Below are 14512 nucleotides of genomic sequence, written 5' to 3'. Positions count from 1 at the left end.
CAGATTTCCTTCAGAAGTCAAACAGACCTTCTCGATGAGCTCGATGCAGGCGGCCAGGTCCATCCCGAAGTCGATGAACTCCCATTCGATGCCTTCCTTCTTGTACTCCTCCTGCTCCAGCACGAACATGTGGTGGTTGAAAAACTGTTGCAGTTTCTCGTTGGTGAAGTTGATGCACAGCTGCTCCAGGCTGTTAAACTGCACAAAAGCAAATTTCCAACATTAAATGGGTTTTTATAGTGGTAGAATTCATTACTGAAGAATCGTTTATTGAAAATATGTGGAATACAGTAATGAAATAAAATTTGAACTAATTATTGTTTATTCAGAAATCCCAGGAAAGAAAGGATCATTTTTGACATGAACCCTTTCTGTGATTTCTGGGCATTGTTTAAAGCTGTCAGCCACACAGCAAGAGTTCTGGTAGAATCAACCTCCTTCCCCTTCTAAGATTGCCTGGGCAATAATGTGCATTGAAAGTACAACAAAAGTACAATCCAGTGAGTAATGGTTCAGTTTAAGGGTGAAAGTAATTTATTGCGAAGCCTCACCTTTTTACCACCCCCACTCTCTAATTCAAGATGAAGTTCACATTTTCACTTTGGCTGTCACTTTATTAAGGAAAGCTTTTCTTAAGACCTTTAGTTGATGTACAAAGTGAAATTAATAGGTTAATTTCTCTTCATATCAAATATTTGGTAAATTCTCATTGTCAGATCTGTGAAAGTAGGGACCTCGTGTGGTCTAGCATTGAAGATCTGATTAAGTCTTTATAGTAATCTTCATTACTTTATAGACACCTTCATTTTTATAGATGATGAAGCTAATGACCCAGAGGGGAAATGGTGGGTGTCAGATGAACCTGGAAGAGGAAAGACTGTCACTGTGCTTCTCCTTTGAGCTCCTTTTTCCTCCATGGGAAGGAAGGAGCCTTGTGTATGGACCAAACACTGCAGATCCAGGTTCCTATCTTGGCTTTGCCTTATGTGGCTGGAGAATCTTTAGCAAGTGTGCTGATTTTTTTGCATCTGTTCCTCCACATTTAATTAGAAGTATGTTAGTTACTCCTTCTTGGGTTATTGTGAAGATTAAATGAGGTAACAATTTGAAGTACTTAGTAGAGTGCCAGAAATACAGACTTCTCAATAAAGTTTGGCCATTATTACTACTACTGTTATCCTGTTACCTCCTAGATATTTTGTCCTAGGTACCATGTTGGAGAAAGCAATGTAGACACTAAAAATGTAAATGAATACCCAGCATGCTGCTACTGCTCAGTCACTTCACTCATGTCCAGCTCTTTGTGACCTCATGGACCATAACCCGCCAGGCTCCTCTGTGCATGGGATTTTCCAATCAAGAATACTGGAGTGGGTTGCCATGCCCTCCTCCAGGGGATCTTCCTGACCCATGGATTGAACCCACATCTCCTGCATTTCAGGTGAATTCTTTAGCCACTGGGGAATACCCAATATATCGAAACCCAGATTGTCTTTCTCCTACTTTTTATTAATCTGAAGATAACTCACGTCAAAGATCTCAAAGCCAGCGATGTCCAAGACCCCGATGAAGTACTGCCTGGGCTGCTTGGTGTCCAGCTGCTGGTTGATGCGGGTGACCATCCACAGGAACATCTTCTCATAGACGGCTTTGGCCAGTGCACCCACTGCATTGTACACCTTCATGGACAAAGTAAAGTTTGTTGGCACTATTAAAGGCCTGGGAAATGTGTGACTCATTCAGGTTGTGGACTTACCTGCTGCACAGTCTGGCCTTTGGTGACATACTCATTGCCGACCTTGACCCTGGGGTAGCAGAGAGCTTTGAGCAAGTCAGCAGAGTTCAGACTCTGGAGGTAGGCAGCCTTGTCAGCCACTGCAGAGACACAATTCAAAAAATGTTGTTTAATGGCAGAGGTTTCTTTAAGATAGTCTTTCCATTTTCCTCCAATCCATTTTCATTATGATTTCAATAAAAAACTTTAAATAATTCTATAGAAGGTCAGGCAAGGCTTTCTGTACATTAGAGCATGTATTGGCTAATAAATGATCAATCAGTTACACTGGCCTTTGGTGATTTGTTGCAAGCAGCTTTTGAGTCATTTAGCAACATCAAACATAAGTCCAATGTTTATGGAAATACTTTATGTAAGACAAAAGCCAGAGTCCCTGCTTTTAGATATGATTGAAAGGTGACATGAATACACCTTATCTCAATTTTGCTCTTCCCAACTTACCATCATTGACCAGTTTCTTTATCTGAAAATGTGGGAACTAAATTTCAGTGCATGATTCCTACCTCGTCCGCTTCTGAAATGTTGCCAATGACTATAATGTAAATGAGGGAGAGAGAATGTCGAAGTGGGATGGTCAGGAAAGGCTTCAAAGGAGCAGATAACTGTAGCTTCCATGGTGGTTTCTGTAATTTCTGTATTCCTTCCATAGAGTATATGACTCTTCTTCCTCAGTTTCTTTTTATCTTACTTGATGCCTAGATTGTCTGCAGGTTTACATGTAGACAACACACACACACACACACACACACACACACACACGCACGCATGCACGCACGCACGCACGCACAGATGTCTAGGGATATCCTCCACACCCAGTTCTGTGTTTGGGCAGAGATCGGACCCCCTTGCTTGGTTTACCTAGCTGGTGTTGAAACACAGTGATATGCCAAGTTATCCTGTACACCTTCTTGTCATTTCTAAGGCCAAGCAAACATATGGTTCTGTCTTATTCTCTCTCCGATCTGGCCCCAGGTTGTGCTTTTTAAATACATACTTGGAAGTGGCTGTTAGGGCTCATTTTAACTTTTTGATGTGTGTAGAAATGATGGAGACATGGAGATGCTAAGAGGAAAGCGGGTGAGGACAGAGTGCAATATGTGTAATGTGTGTATGCCCTTCAGAAACTCAGTTGCAAAGGAGATGTGAGTTTAGAAGAGCTTTTTATTTTTTCTTGTCGTATTTTCTGTCTTAAACCCAGTTGGAGGTTCATTTGGTACCTTCAGTGCCATCTGGCTCTGCTTGCTCCTCACGCTGCTTTTGCTTGAATTTCATGTTCCCATAGTGCATTACTGCCCCTGTGAGCTTGTAGATGGACACTTTCTCCTCAGAAGTAAAGCCCAGGATGTCTATGGCGCTCTGTCAGAAGAAATGACAAGACAAAGGTCAGGGCAGAAGATATTAACATATTTTGGTGAATTTACACTATATTCTAAGGTAACCACACTTACAGTATGGTTGCTATTATCATTCCCATGCATAATAGATTTTTAAAAAGTGAGTGTATGTCTTACATCAGTGGCCATCAGCTCTTCTTGGTCATCAATGCTAGGGACTGTGATCTCCCCTTGACTGACAAAGGCGTAATCATATGGGTTGGTGGTGATCAGGAGCATTTCTAGGTACATAGAGTTCAGGGTGTATGTTTCACGTTGAAAGTTGTTAACAAGAATATTAACTTTTGTCTGTGAATTTAGGTTCATTCTTACCAATCAGATCTGGCTTCTTATTGGAAGTGATCTGATAAAAAATATGGTAGCTTCTTTCTGCCTTCAACTGGAAAGTAACTCTAGACTTTTCTAGAAGATCTGGAAAGAGGGGGAAATAGACATCAAATTAGAAAAAAAAAAATCAATGCTCCTGAAGTATTAAATGAACCACAATGTCTTTGGCTAAAATTGGGGGTGTTACAATAGGCTTCATTGAGAGTTCAACTAAATGACTGATCCTGTTGGTACTGTATGTAAGAATTCCAAATACATATGGCAATTACCCAAGGTTCTCACCATTTAAAAGCAAAGAGTGAAGTATGCATGCTTGAGTAACAAATCAACTTTTCATATGGATGACTTGTGACCTTTGTGTTATAATTGATCTTTAATATCCCCTCCTTCCTCAGTTCACCCTAAGGTGAGGGATTTTGGTGAGGGATTACCTTGAAAACATCTGCCAAAGCTCAGATTAAGAACAAATCACAGAATGCCTGTCAAGCTGGCTCCATCAGTCCTGCATGATCAAATGATAGTGGACAGGCTCTGCTACCCTGACTCTCTGCTACCTCTCACCCTCCATCTGCCAAGGGATGGGCCCTTTTCTGAGAATTTGACTATCTGTGGAAATGTGACCAGTTAGTGTGAAATACATGGTTAGCAAATGTTAGGTACTCGATTTGAACCAATAAATGTGAATCCTTCTGCAAAAAAAAAAAAAAAAAAAAAAAAGAGCAAATCACAGAAATGTATTGTAAACCTGTAGATAACATATAAGAACCCATGAATAGTCCTACTGTTTGTCCTGGAAAAAATGCCATAGTTGCTTCTGAGACTGGAATTCCAGAATGTGCTGCAGAGCCATCAGTCTGAAACTGAGGTAAGCAGAGCACACAGAGATTGTGGAGAATTATGGCATTAGCTCACGAGCAGCACTGGCGGCAGGCTCAGTGCTTACCTTGTGTTGAAAATATCCCTGCAAATGACATCCCTGGTTTATCTGTTTTGAGTTTCAATGCTTGTGTTACTCACATGTTTCAATATCAGCAGAAGCCAGTTTCCCTGTGGTCCCGAAGTGGATCCTGATGAATTTACCCTTGCAAGTGAAAAAGATGACGTTACATACAAAATAGCACATGAGTAAGAAGAGACTGAAATAACAACTGAGACATGCCTTTGTGGGCATTTAAGGCCTGAGGAAACCCTTCTGTGACCCAGAGACTCACAAAGCGAGAGGAGTTGTCATTCCTCACGGTCTTGGCGTTGCCAAAGGCCTCCAGCAGGGGATTGGCACTGATGATCTGATCCTCCAGAGTCCCCTGCAGAGAAACACAAGAGCAGAAACACAAGGAAGTCCAGAGCTTCCTGAGCGCCCTGCGCATCATGATTCTCACATGCCCATCAGACCCACCTGCATTTTGCCAGGTTCCTCCTTCTTCTTCTCCCCAGTGACTGCAATTGTTGCAAAGTACTGGATGACACGCTTCGTGTTCACAGTCTTTCCTGCCCCAGATTCTCCGCTGTCAAATAAAAACCAGAGAAGAGATCAGAACTACAGCTCACATTGTCAACGTCTAAGACAATCACCACCAATCAGAGAAGAAGGAAAAATCACATACGTGATCAGGATGGACTGGTTCTCACGATCTGTGAAAGAAATCAAGACCATTGTTTTTAAAAATAGTGCACATTCACTGTGAAGATTATTGACTCTGTTCAGATTAAATACAGTTTATTCTTTTTAACATTTTGAAGATATTGCCTGTGATTTTGGCTTTGTGTGTAGCTCCCAGACAGTACTTGCCTCTTGGAGTAAAATTTGTGAAAATGAGAGGCAAAGAATCATTTGTTTCTTCTGGTATTTTTTTAATTTAAAAACTCATGGGAAATTTCAAACCTATACAAAGGTAGAGACAATACTGTTAAAAGCTCCTATGTGCCTATGTATACAGTGTTTCAATAGTTACTATATGGCCAATTTTATATAATCTATATTCCCATCCCAAGCTTGGTTATTTTAAAGAAAATTCCAGGCATCACATACTTTCATCTGTAGCTATTTCAGTAAGAATCAGAATTCTGAAGATTTAACAGATAAAGAAAGGAACCCAGGGAGGAATAAGTGATTTTTCTGATAGTTACATTGCTTGTTAAGATATTTTGGTCTTCTTGACTTCTGGTTTATATATTTTTCTGCTGTCTGACCTCCTCCCAGTTCTTGATATTAACCTGACTGCTGGTAATACTAAAAAGGGAAGAGATCTGGAATTGTATTAATAACTGTTGGTGTTCATTTCCTTTTATTTCTCTCTTTTATACACATTTCTAAGTAATGCAAAAGCTGTCACTCTATATGACTGATATGTTGGATTTATACCAATTTTCTGATTTGTTAAATTTTTAATTCTGTACGGATAGATTATAGAGCATTCTCAAATCTAAAAAATTCTATTCAGAGAAATAGATACAAGATGGATGCTATTTAGATATGCATATAGACTTCAGAGAACTTTAAAACTCTGTTTAGGGAAGTAGAGACAGATTTTGAAACATATTCAGATTGATTTCTTTTTCCAATAGAAGAAAAATCGTGAAAGATCATGTCACAGCTAGTGGGAACATAGATAAGAAAACAATGTTTTAGTCTCTAACCTGGTCAGATGCTGCAGTTTTGCATCGTTTTATATCAAAATCCTGTTTGGAGATAAGTAATCTTGAATTTGGAGCAGCCCCCAAACCTGGGGGAGTGGGGACCTTGGTAGAGGTGGTGGTGTACATACCAGTGTAAATGCAACTGCTGCGTGTTAAAACCTCTGGAATGAGTCTGAATTTAGATAATTTCTGGAAGGTAGCTAGGTTCTGTTGACAACCAAAGAACAGTTTACTAGCATGAAATCCTTGTAGAGTTGCTGGCCAGTTTGTAATGCAAGATTCATATTTTATCCCTTTCTCTTCTCCTTTAAAAGACAATTTAAAAACAGTGCAACAAAATAAACATAAAAGAAACCAAAATGGAACAAAATCTTCTCCAGTTTCTAATATCTCATGAAACAACAGGAAACTCAGGAATTTAGAATATTTCCAAAGGCAATACATTTGGTGTACGCCGATAAAAGGTTTTAATGCTATATTTGGGCCTGCAATTTGTATCAAAGCTGTTTGTTTATGTTTTGATAAGACAGGAGCAACAGACTTTGATATAAATTTTTTAAAAATGTTTTCAAAGAAAGATGGATTTATATTTTCTCCCATTCTAGTAGGAAAATGCTTCAAAATCTTTGGGAGGGAAATCACAGTTCTTTCTTTACTCATGTTCTATCTCAAACGCTGGCAGTGTTAGCTGTATCTATTAAAGATAAAGGAATTCACAACGCTTTCCAGCTATGGCTGGTAAGTATTTTCCTTGATTGTTGTGGATGTGAATATTCTAAAAAATATATTTGAACTTTTCCCCTCTCCAAATCAGAAAGTAAAAAATATGGAAAAGCAACATATAAGTTTATAGAGGTCTGCTAATTGTTTCAACTAGGCTTCCAGTTACTAGCTGGGTTAGCTTGGGCGGGTCAGTGAACTCCGTGACTAGCTTCATTTTGCTCATCTGTAGAGTGGCTGTGGGGAAGATTATGTGACGTTACAGCACTGAAAGTTTCTTGAAAACAGTGAAGCCCTGTATGGCTGCAATGTATTATTGTAATCAAAGCCCAAAGTCTACTTGTTCATTCAAGATTCTGTTTCCACATTTCTGTAAATAGATGTATCACTCACTCACCAGTCAGCATGAACTGATAGGCGTTGTCAGAGATGGAGAAGATGTGGGGCGGGGCCTCCTGGCGCTTTTTGCCTCGGTAGGCCGTCACCACCTCGGGGTTGTACACCGGCAGCCACTTGTAGGGGTTGACGGTGACACAGAAGAGGCCCGAGTAGGTCTGAGAAAATCAGAACACTCAACATGTGGGATTTGATTCTACTTGGAGAGATAGATGAAAAGAGACACAGAAGTACAGAACACACTTTTGAACTCTGTGGGAGAAGGTGAGGGTGGGATGTTTCGAAAGAACAGCATGTATATTATCTATGGTGAAACAGACCACCAGCCCAGGTGGGATGCATGAGTCAAGTGCTCGGGCCTGGTGGGCTGGGAAGACCCAGAGGAATCGGGTGGAGAGGGAGGTGGGAGGGGGGACCGGGATGGGGAATACGTGTAACTCTATGGCTGATTCATATCAATGTATGACAAAACCCACTGAAAAATAAAAAAATAATAATAATAAAAAAAAGAGGTTGAAGGGTGCTCACGTAGATCATCCAGGCTGCATAACGCTCTTTGAGGTTGTACAGCACTCCAGGCTCGTGCAGGTGGGTCATCATGGCCATGTCCTCGATCTTGTCATATTTGGGAGGGTTCATGGGGTAGACTTGGTCTTCTCTGACAGTGAGAGTCTGGCAAGTAAAGTGAGAGTCAAGTTTGCATTAATGGTTGGAGGTAGGATTTATGTGTATCTGCTTTGGTTATAAGACTATGATTGTGGGCACTTTCCATTATATTATTCAGTGTCCTTTAAATAAAAGCACAAAAATGTATTCATCTTAGAGTTTGATGGTAAAAAAAAAATCTGTTTCCTGTGATGAGCTAGAATACATCCTACTCTTTAAAATATACTTCTTTCCTCCCACATTTTCATGTCCCAGGTTTATTTATCAGTTTGTATCATTTTACTTCAATGGGTTTAATTTTTTATTTCTCCTTGACATCTATTATAAGAAACTTCAATTTGGGAGGAAGTAATGGGAAGATTAATACATTATTTACCTAAGTAGATAATAATTCTTTTGATAGAAACTAGTTTTTATTTCTCCCAAGTTTGGAGATTTAGACTGGGAAGTGAGTAATTGAAGGGAAATGCTGGAGGCTGACTAGTGGCTTAAAGTTCTTTTGGTGGTTGGGAAAGGGAGAAGTGAGAATTTCTTTTACCTTCCAAATCTGATGTCTGTTAATGGACTGGAAGGGTGTCTGGATTGGCAATAGACTTGGAAATTGTGAGCAAGGAAGCCTTCAACTTTAAGTGGGGAGATGGAGAAATAAAATGGGAAGGATTTTCTCCTTATGTTTCTACTTACTGCTCCACGTTCTGTCTTTACAGTTACTTTCCCCCCTTCCTTGCTTTGTATGATGCTCTTCACATAGGATTCCTTGGGCTCTGCCACAAAGACTGATGTTTTAGCATCAAAGGGCTTGTTTTGGGCTTCAATCCGCTCCTTTTCTGATTTTCGAAGATAGGGTGCGGCTTCGCCAAAAACAGCCATCTCAGCGTCTGAGCTCGCACTCATGGTTGCAATTTATTTAGAGAAAATTCTGCCTTGGGGAAAGAATGGGAGAGAGGAAAAAGAGAAACAAGAAGTTACATATATGTGAGAAAAACATTTGAAATGAGAGAAATATTGAGGTTCCATCCCCAGTCTGGACTGTAATTGTTCTTCCAACCTGTGTTGACCAGCGTTCTATTAAGTATTAATAACACTAGCACAGGGCTGGTTTGGAATGAGACTGCAATTTGAAGCTTCGTTTTTAGGGCTTTGAAAATTTCCTTCCAGATGGCATGTCTTGATCCTCAGGGCTAGGGCACCTACAGCTGTGTGAGAATGGAATCCTTGCCTGTTTTAATCTCTAAACTCTAATAATATCTATAGCTAAGACAGTTGTTGATGGATTGTTTTATAGCAACTGTCATTCTTTAGTCCTCAGATGCATAATGTTTGCATCTGCCATTTGTTGGGACGATTACAGAGTTAAGAGGGAAAGTTTGTCTTGTGCAAGTGAAAGTTGATATCTTCCAAGCTACCCAAAACATTTTTGCCTTTTAGATGGCCTTTTTTTTTTTCCTCTTGTAAGCCAAATAATTCTTTTTAACATCCACTTTATGTTAAACATCTCTTGATGGGTCATTAACCTCATAAGAAATCATTATCACTCTAGGGTGTTTTTTTTTTTTTAATATATCATTTGGCTTGTTACCAAGAGACTTAGCATTGCCTTAATTTCAAAATCTCTTTTAACATTCTCCTTTTGGCATGAAGGATTTGAACTGTCAGTTAACAGATCTAAGCTCAGGGGAATGAATGAGAGCTTCGGCATGAAGAAGGTGTTTCATTCTACATAAATTCCACAGGCTTCTTTTCTCTTCATCCAGAAAAAGAAAAGACAAATATGTAAAAATGTAAGAGTTTATCACATGCATATAAGCCATTGTCCTCTGTTGATAGATATGTGTCTCAGCATTGGCTCATTACTTTGGGTCTTGTCTTTACTCCCAGACAGTGAATTACTTGGGGGAAGGGCCAGAATCTCTCCTTCTAATTTAGAGTGTGATAGCTAGCACTCTGTGGGTGTAATTCTTATGATTTTTTTTTAAATGAACAGTAACAAATCTTTCTAAAAACTACAGTGAATCATGAAAAAGTAGCTAAAATACTATGGTTTTAAGAAGATGTTCATTTCTGTTTACATGTTTTAGATTAAGAATTTTTGCAGATATTTAAAAAATACCAGTAAAACACCGAAGTATTCAACGCTTGTCAGTAGAAGGAGGTTGGCATGGAGTAGACCATTGCCCCTGACAGTTGTTAAGTGCAGCTGAGAACTCACTGTCAAAATTCATATTCTTTCCCAAATGGTCCTTTAATCCTGGAACTCAGATGAGGGTGGTCTCTGAGAATAAGACATTTGGAAGAAGTGATTTCCCAGCATTTATAAGCAGACATTTGGAAGCACAACATATTTGCATAACTGCAAAATATAAGGAAATGGTGTACAATGAAGAGCTGTCCCCAGTTTTGTTAGGCTACATCCCTTCTGTCATCAATAAATGAATAAAGCGGAGTCTTACCTCTGGATTCCAGATGAAGATGCAGGTTCAGGAGCATCTAAAACTGTAAAGCAACGAGTTTCTTTTTAGTGAAGCTCTGAAATCCCAATAAGATAGTTACAGAATTAAAACTTGTCTGGTCTAAAGCATGGCTTTATGAAAGTAGAAGTCAGAGCTGGGAGGAACAATTTCACGCTCAGAGATGGGCTGTGGGGCACGCTGTTTCTGTCCCCTGGAGCCCCGCAGGTCCCAAGGCTCCCACTCACTTACCTCTGGGTCCTTGGTGGAGATGTGGCAGGGGGGCTCTTCGTGCTTATATAGAAGCTGGTGTGCTGATCCTGCAGCTTGCTCCTCTTTGTTAGGGCAAGACATTTGGCAGCGTGAACCCTCAGAATAATTTGTTCTGACATTTGTCATGTTTGGATATAATTAGAAGTATTCATATCATTTTGAGTATGTGAACCAATCTCCTATAAATAATGTGACAGGGACCAATCTGCCGGCAGAGAATGCTTTCTAGTGTGCTGGGAAGGTAATCTTTGACAGTGCCTGGTGGGGCCTCAAAGTAAGTTCCTAAGAGCTATATTTGATTTGGCAAACTCTCACACATGCCTGTGGTAACCCAATGATCACAGCATCAGTGAGCATTGCTTTCAGGGCCCCAACCACGTTTTCCTTCTTTGTTACCATAGGAACCCCCACCTCCTTCACTACCTTGGGTCACTGCCAAGGCTCACCCTTGGAGTTTGGGCTTGGATAGCAAGGCCAAGGTGAGAGAAGATTCTATACAGAGTCCCTACCGTTAAGTCAGTGCTCATCCACCCAACATTGAAAAAAATGTTATTTATTAGAAAATAATATGTATTCTTTGTAGTAAAAATGCAGATAAGCAAAGAGAAAAAAATGTAATCTAATTATGCAGTGGTAAGATAAGATATAGACATATAAATTTGATCATACTGTATACACAAATATAGCACATATTTGCTTTACAACCTACTTAAAAAATTATAGATAATTTTCATACACCAATGAAATTTACACTCTTATCCTTTAAATAAATTATATTATCATTCTTTTAAAATTAGAATCTTATTTTTTTAATGGTTAGGGATATTGAAGTATACTTTATATACAGAAAATTTACTCTTTCTAGGTGACAGTTATGAGTTTTTTTTGCTACTATTTTTAAAAAATTTTAAACTTTACAATAAAATTCACATCTTTTGTTCTATGAGTTTTTCATGTGCACTGTTTCTTATAACCACTACCATAGACAGGATGCAGTTTCTACTTCTTTTTTCCCAGTTGGAAGATTTATATTTTCCTAGAAAATTGCCCATTCCATGTGAGTTTTTATAGATTTTTGGGGACTTTTTTTTGTGCATGTCTTTTTATAGTTAAAAAAACTCTTGTGTAGTCATTTATTCCTTTTTATTTTTTTTAACATATTTTGATTTTGTTCTTTTTATTTTAAATCATATTTGCCAAAGTTTTGTCTTTGTATTTGCCCTTTTTAATTTAGCTTTACCAAATAAGTTTTCTTCTATTTTATTATTTTCAGCTTTTAATCTTCATTGTTTTAGTTCTTTAGGTTTATTTTGTTGGTGTGTATCTAGCATCTTGAACTGAAAGCTTACTTCATTTACTTTCATTCTTTCTTATGATCTTGCATGTTTTTTATGGTTATAAAATTTTCTTTGGTTACTACTTTAGCTGAATCCCAGGGGTTGATATGTATTATAGTATCCTTGTACGATTGTCATTTTAAAGTTTCTATTTCCATTTCAGCTCTCAATTTATCTTAAGTGTGGTTTTCTTTTTTTTAATTTCCAGATGTATAAATTTGGGCTTTGTGGGGGAGGATTCTCTTTTAGCTGCTGGTTCTTTCTCTTGTGTGTGTGTACACATGCAGTTGACTTCTTAGCAGGTTCAGTAGGAATGAGGGACCTCGTGTGTCTGTATTTGTGTTTGTGTGTGTACATAATAAAACAGTTCAGGTAGCATCCAGATCAGAACTCCTAGGCAAAAACTGATATGCTTTCTGTCTCTATAGTTTTGCCTTTTCTAGAAACTTCATACAAATAGAATCCTCTAGTGTGTAGTCTTTCATGTCTAGCTTCTTTTCCTTAGTATGCTTTTTGAGTTCCTCCATGCTGTTGCATATATCAACAGTTTATTCATTTTTGTTGCTAAGTAGCAGTCTATGATATAGTACCACATTTTGTTTATTCATTCAAACTGATGGATATTTGAATTGTTTCTAGTTTTGGCTGTTATGCAAAGTGCTGTTGATAATATTCCATACAAGTCATCATGTGGGCATTTGTTTTAATTTCCCTTGGGTAAATAACTAGGAGTTGAGTTGCTAGGTTATATAGGGCTAACTTCTTAAGAAATTGCCAAATTCTTTCTGACAGTGGCTATGCCATTTTACATTTCCACCAATAAGATGAGGCTTCCAGTTTTTTTACACTCTTACCTACACTTGTATTGTCCTTTTTTGTTAAAGCCATCCTAGCGAATAAAGAATCTACCTGCAATGTGGGAAACCGGGATTCGATCCCTGAGTTGGGAAGGTCCCTTGGAGAAGGGAATGTCTACCTATTTTAGTATTTTTGCATGGAGAATTCCATGGACAGAGGAGCCTGACAGGTTATAGTCCTGGGGTTGCAAAGAGTCGGACATGACTGAGCAACCAGCCCTTGCTCTATATCCTAGTTAAGTGTAGAGTAGTATCTTAATGTGGTTTTAATTTGTATTTCCTTAATGAATTAATGATTTTGGTTACTTTTCATGTGCTTATTTGCCATTTATATGTTTTCTCTAGGTGAAGAGTCTATCCAATTGTTTAGTTCATTTAAAAAATTGGCTAATTTTTGTACAATTTGTTAGAGGTCTTTATACCCACATATATAGATATAGATACATGTTTTGATGTAAGTCCTTTATCAGATATATGATTAATAAGTATTTTCTTGCAGTCTGTGGCTTGTCTTTTCATTTTCTTAATGGTGCCTATTGAAAAGCAAAAGTTTTAAGTTGTGATGCAGTCAAGTTTATCAGTATTTTCTTTTATAGATCATGTTTTTATGATTTTTCTTGTTTTAAAATTGAGACTATAATAGTGTGAGAAAGTAATTGAGTTTCCCTCCCCAGAGTCAACAATAGTTATCAGATTCCCGTGTGTGCTTAAGGGGTATTTTATGTATGTATAAGCAAATTTAGGTATATTCTTTTCCCCCCAATATGACTCAGTTTTTAAGAATTTTTTAGATCAGTGTTTTTTAACTTTTTCAATAACTTGCCCACTGAAGAAAGACATTAATCAAATTAAATTAATTAAGTTAATTTCTCTTTAAGAAATGAATACTCAGCATAAGATTTTAATTAAATGGATTTAAATTTAAACTTAAGTTAATTTCTCCATAACAAAAGAGATTAAGCAGTACGGTTTTATCAGATAGGGCTGAGCTTTTTTTTTCTGGGGAACATAGGGAGGCACAAACTATGATAATGCCTAAGATTTTTTTGCTCTCCTAAGAACTAATTTTTACTTCTTAAGGACTGATACCACCTCCATTGAAAATGTATGTGTTAGATGTTTGAAAAGCATTTATGTTTCTCTCATTGTTGGCTACAAAATTTTTAAAAATTTTATCATTCAGCTTATTATTTGTGTTTTTCAAATCATCTGTTTTTAGTTTTGTCTACTTGATCTGTGATTTTTCTAATAGGTGTAAGATAAAAGAGTCCACTCTGGTTATTCTCAGATTGTTCAGACTTTTGTTTGCGTAATTCAAAGATAGTTGCAAAAAAACCCATAAAACAAAAACAAAGATAGTTGCTAACTCTATAGAAATTTATGATAGTTTTATCTTTTTGGTAGATTGTATCTTTTTAAAACAAAATATGAACTATCACTGCTGCTTTTAGTAGTTTTGCTTTGAGTTCTGTTTTTGCTAATATTTTGCTATACTGTGTTGCTTTTACTTTTGGGTAGCATGTATATGGACTATCTTTTTCCCATATCTTTATTTTCATACTTTCTGAGTATTTTATTTTATATCTAGCTTAAAAAATCAAGTGGCTACTTTAAAAATTCATTATGTGAACTTCTTTTAATAGGTAAGTTTTAGAGGCAGCAA

The 14512-nt window shown here is 37.8% G+C and overlaps 1 protein-coding gene across 1 annotated transcript in view; it reads right to left on the bottom strand.

The window, feature by feature from the left end:
* The window catches only part of LOC136149191 (myosin-8), a 28135-nt gene extending 17722 nt beyond the window's left edge, over positions 1-10413 (bottom strand). The window contains exons 1-14 of the mRNA XM_065909258.1: positions 10386-10413; positions 8620-8854; positions 7798-7941; positions 7271-7427; positions 5121-5148; positions 4913-5021; positions 4728-4820; positions 4534-4597; positions 3502-3600; positions 3307-3410; positions 3013-3151; positions 1757-1875; positions 1530-1679; positions 28-198 (exon numbers count right to left, since the gene is read on the bottom strand). Of these exons, the coding sequence (XP_065765330.1) occupies positions 28-198; positions 1530-1679; positions 1757-1875; positions 3013-3151; positions 3307-3410; positions 3502-3600; positions 4534-4597; positions 4728-4820; positions 4913-5021; positions 5121-5148; positions 7271-7427; positions 7798-7941; positions 8620-8829 (1587 nt within the window). The 5' untranslated portion in view covers positions 8830-8854; positions 10386-10413. The remainder of the gene's footprint in view (positions 1-27; positions 199-1529; positions 1680-1756; positions 1876-3012; positions 3152-3306; positions 3411-3501; positions 3601-4533; positions 4598-4727; positions 4821-4912; positions 5022-5120; positions 5149-7270; positions 7428-7797; positions 7942-8619; positions 8855-10385) is intronic.
* Positions 10414-14512: the final 4099 nt, after the last annotated feature.

The sequence above is a fragment of the Muntiacus reevesi genome, chromosome 18 (genome assembly GCF_963930625.1).
Source record: "Muntiacus reevesi chromosome 18, mMunRee1.1, whole genome shotgun sequence".
NCBI lineage: Eukaryota > Metazoa > Chordata > Mammalia > Artiodactyla > Cervidae > Muntiacus > Muntiacus reevesi.
This window is presented reverse-complemented; position numbering and strand designations above follow the sequence as displayed.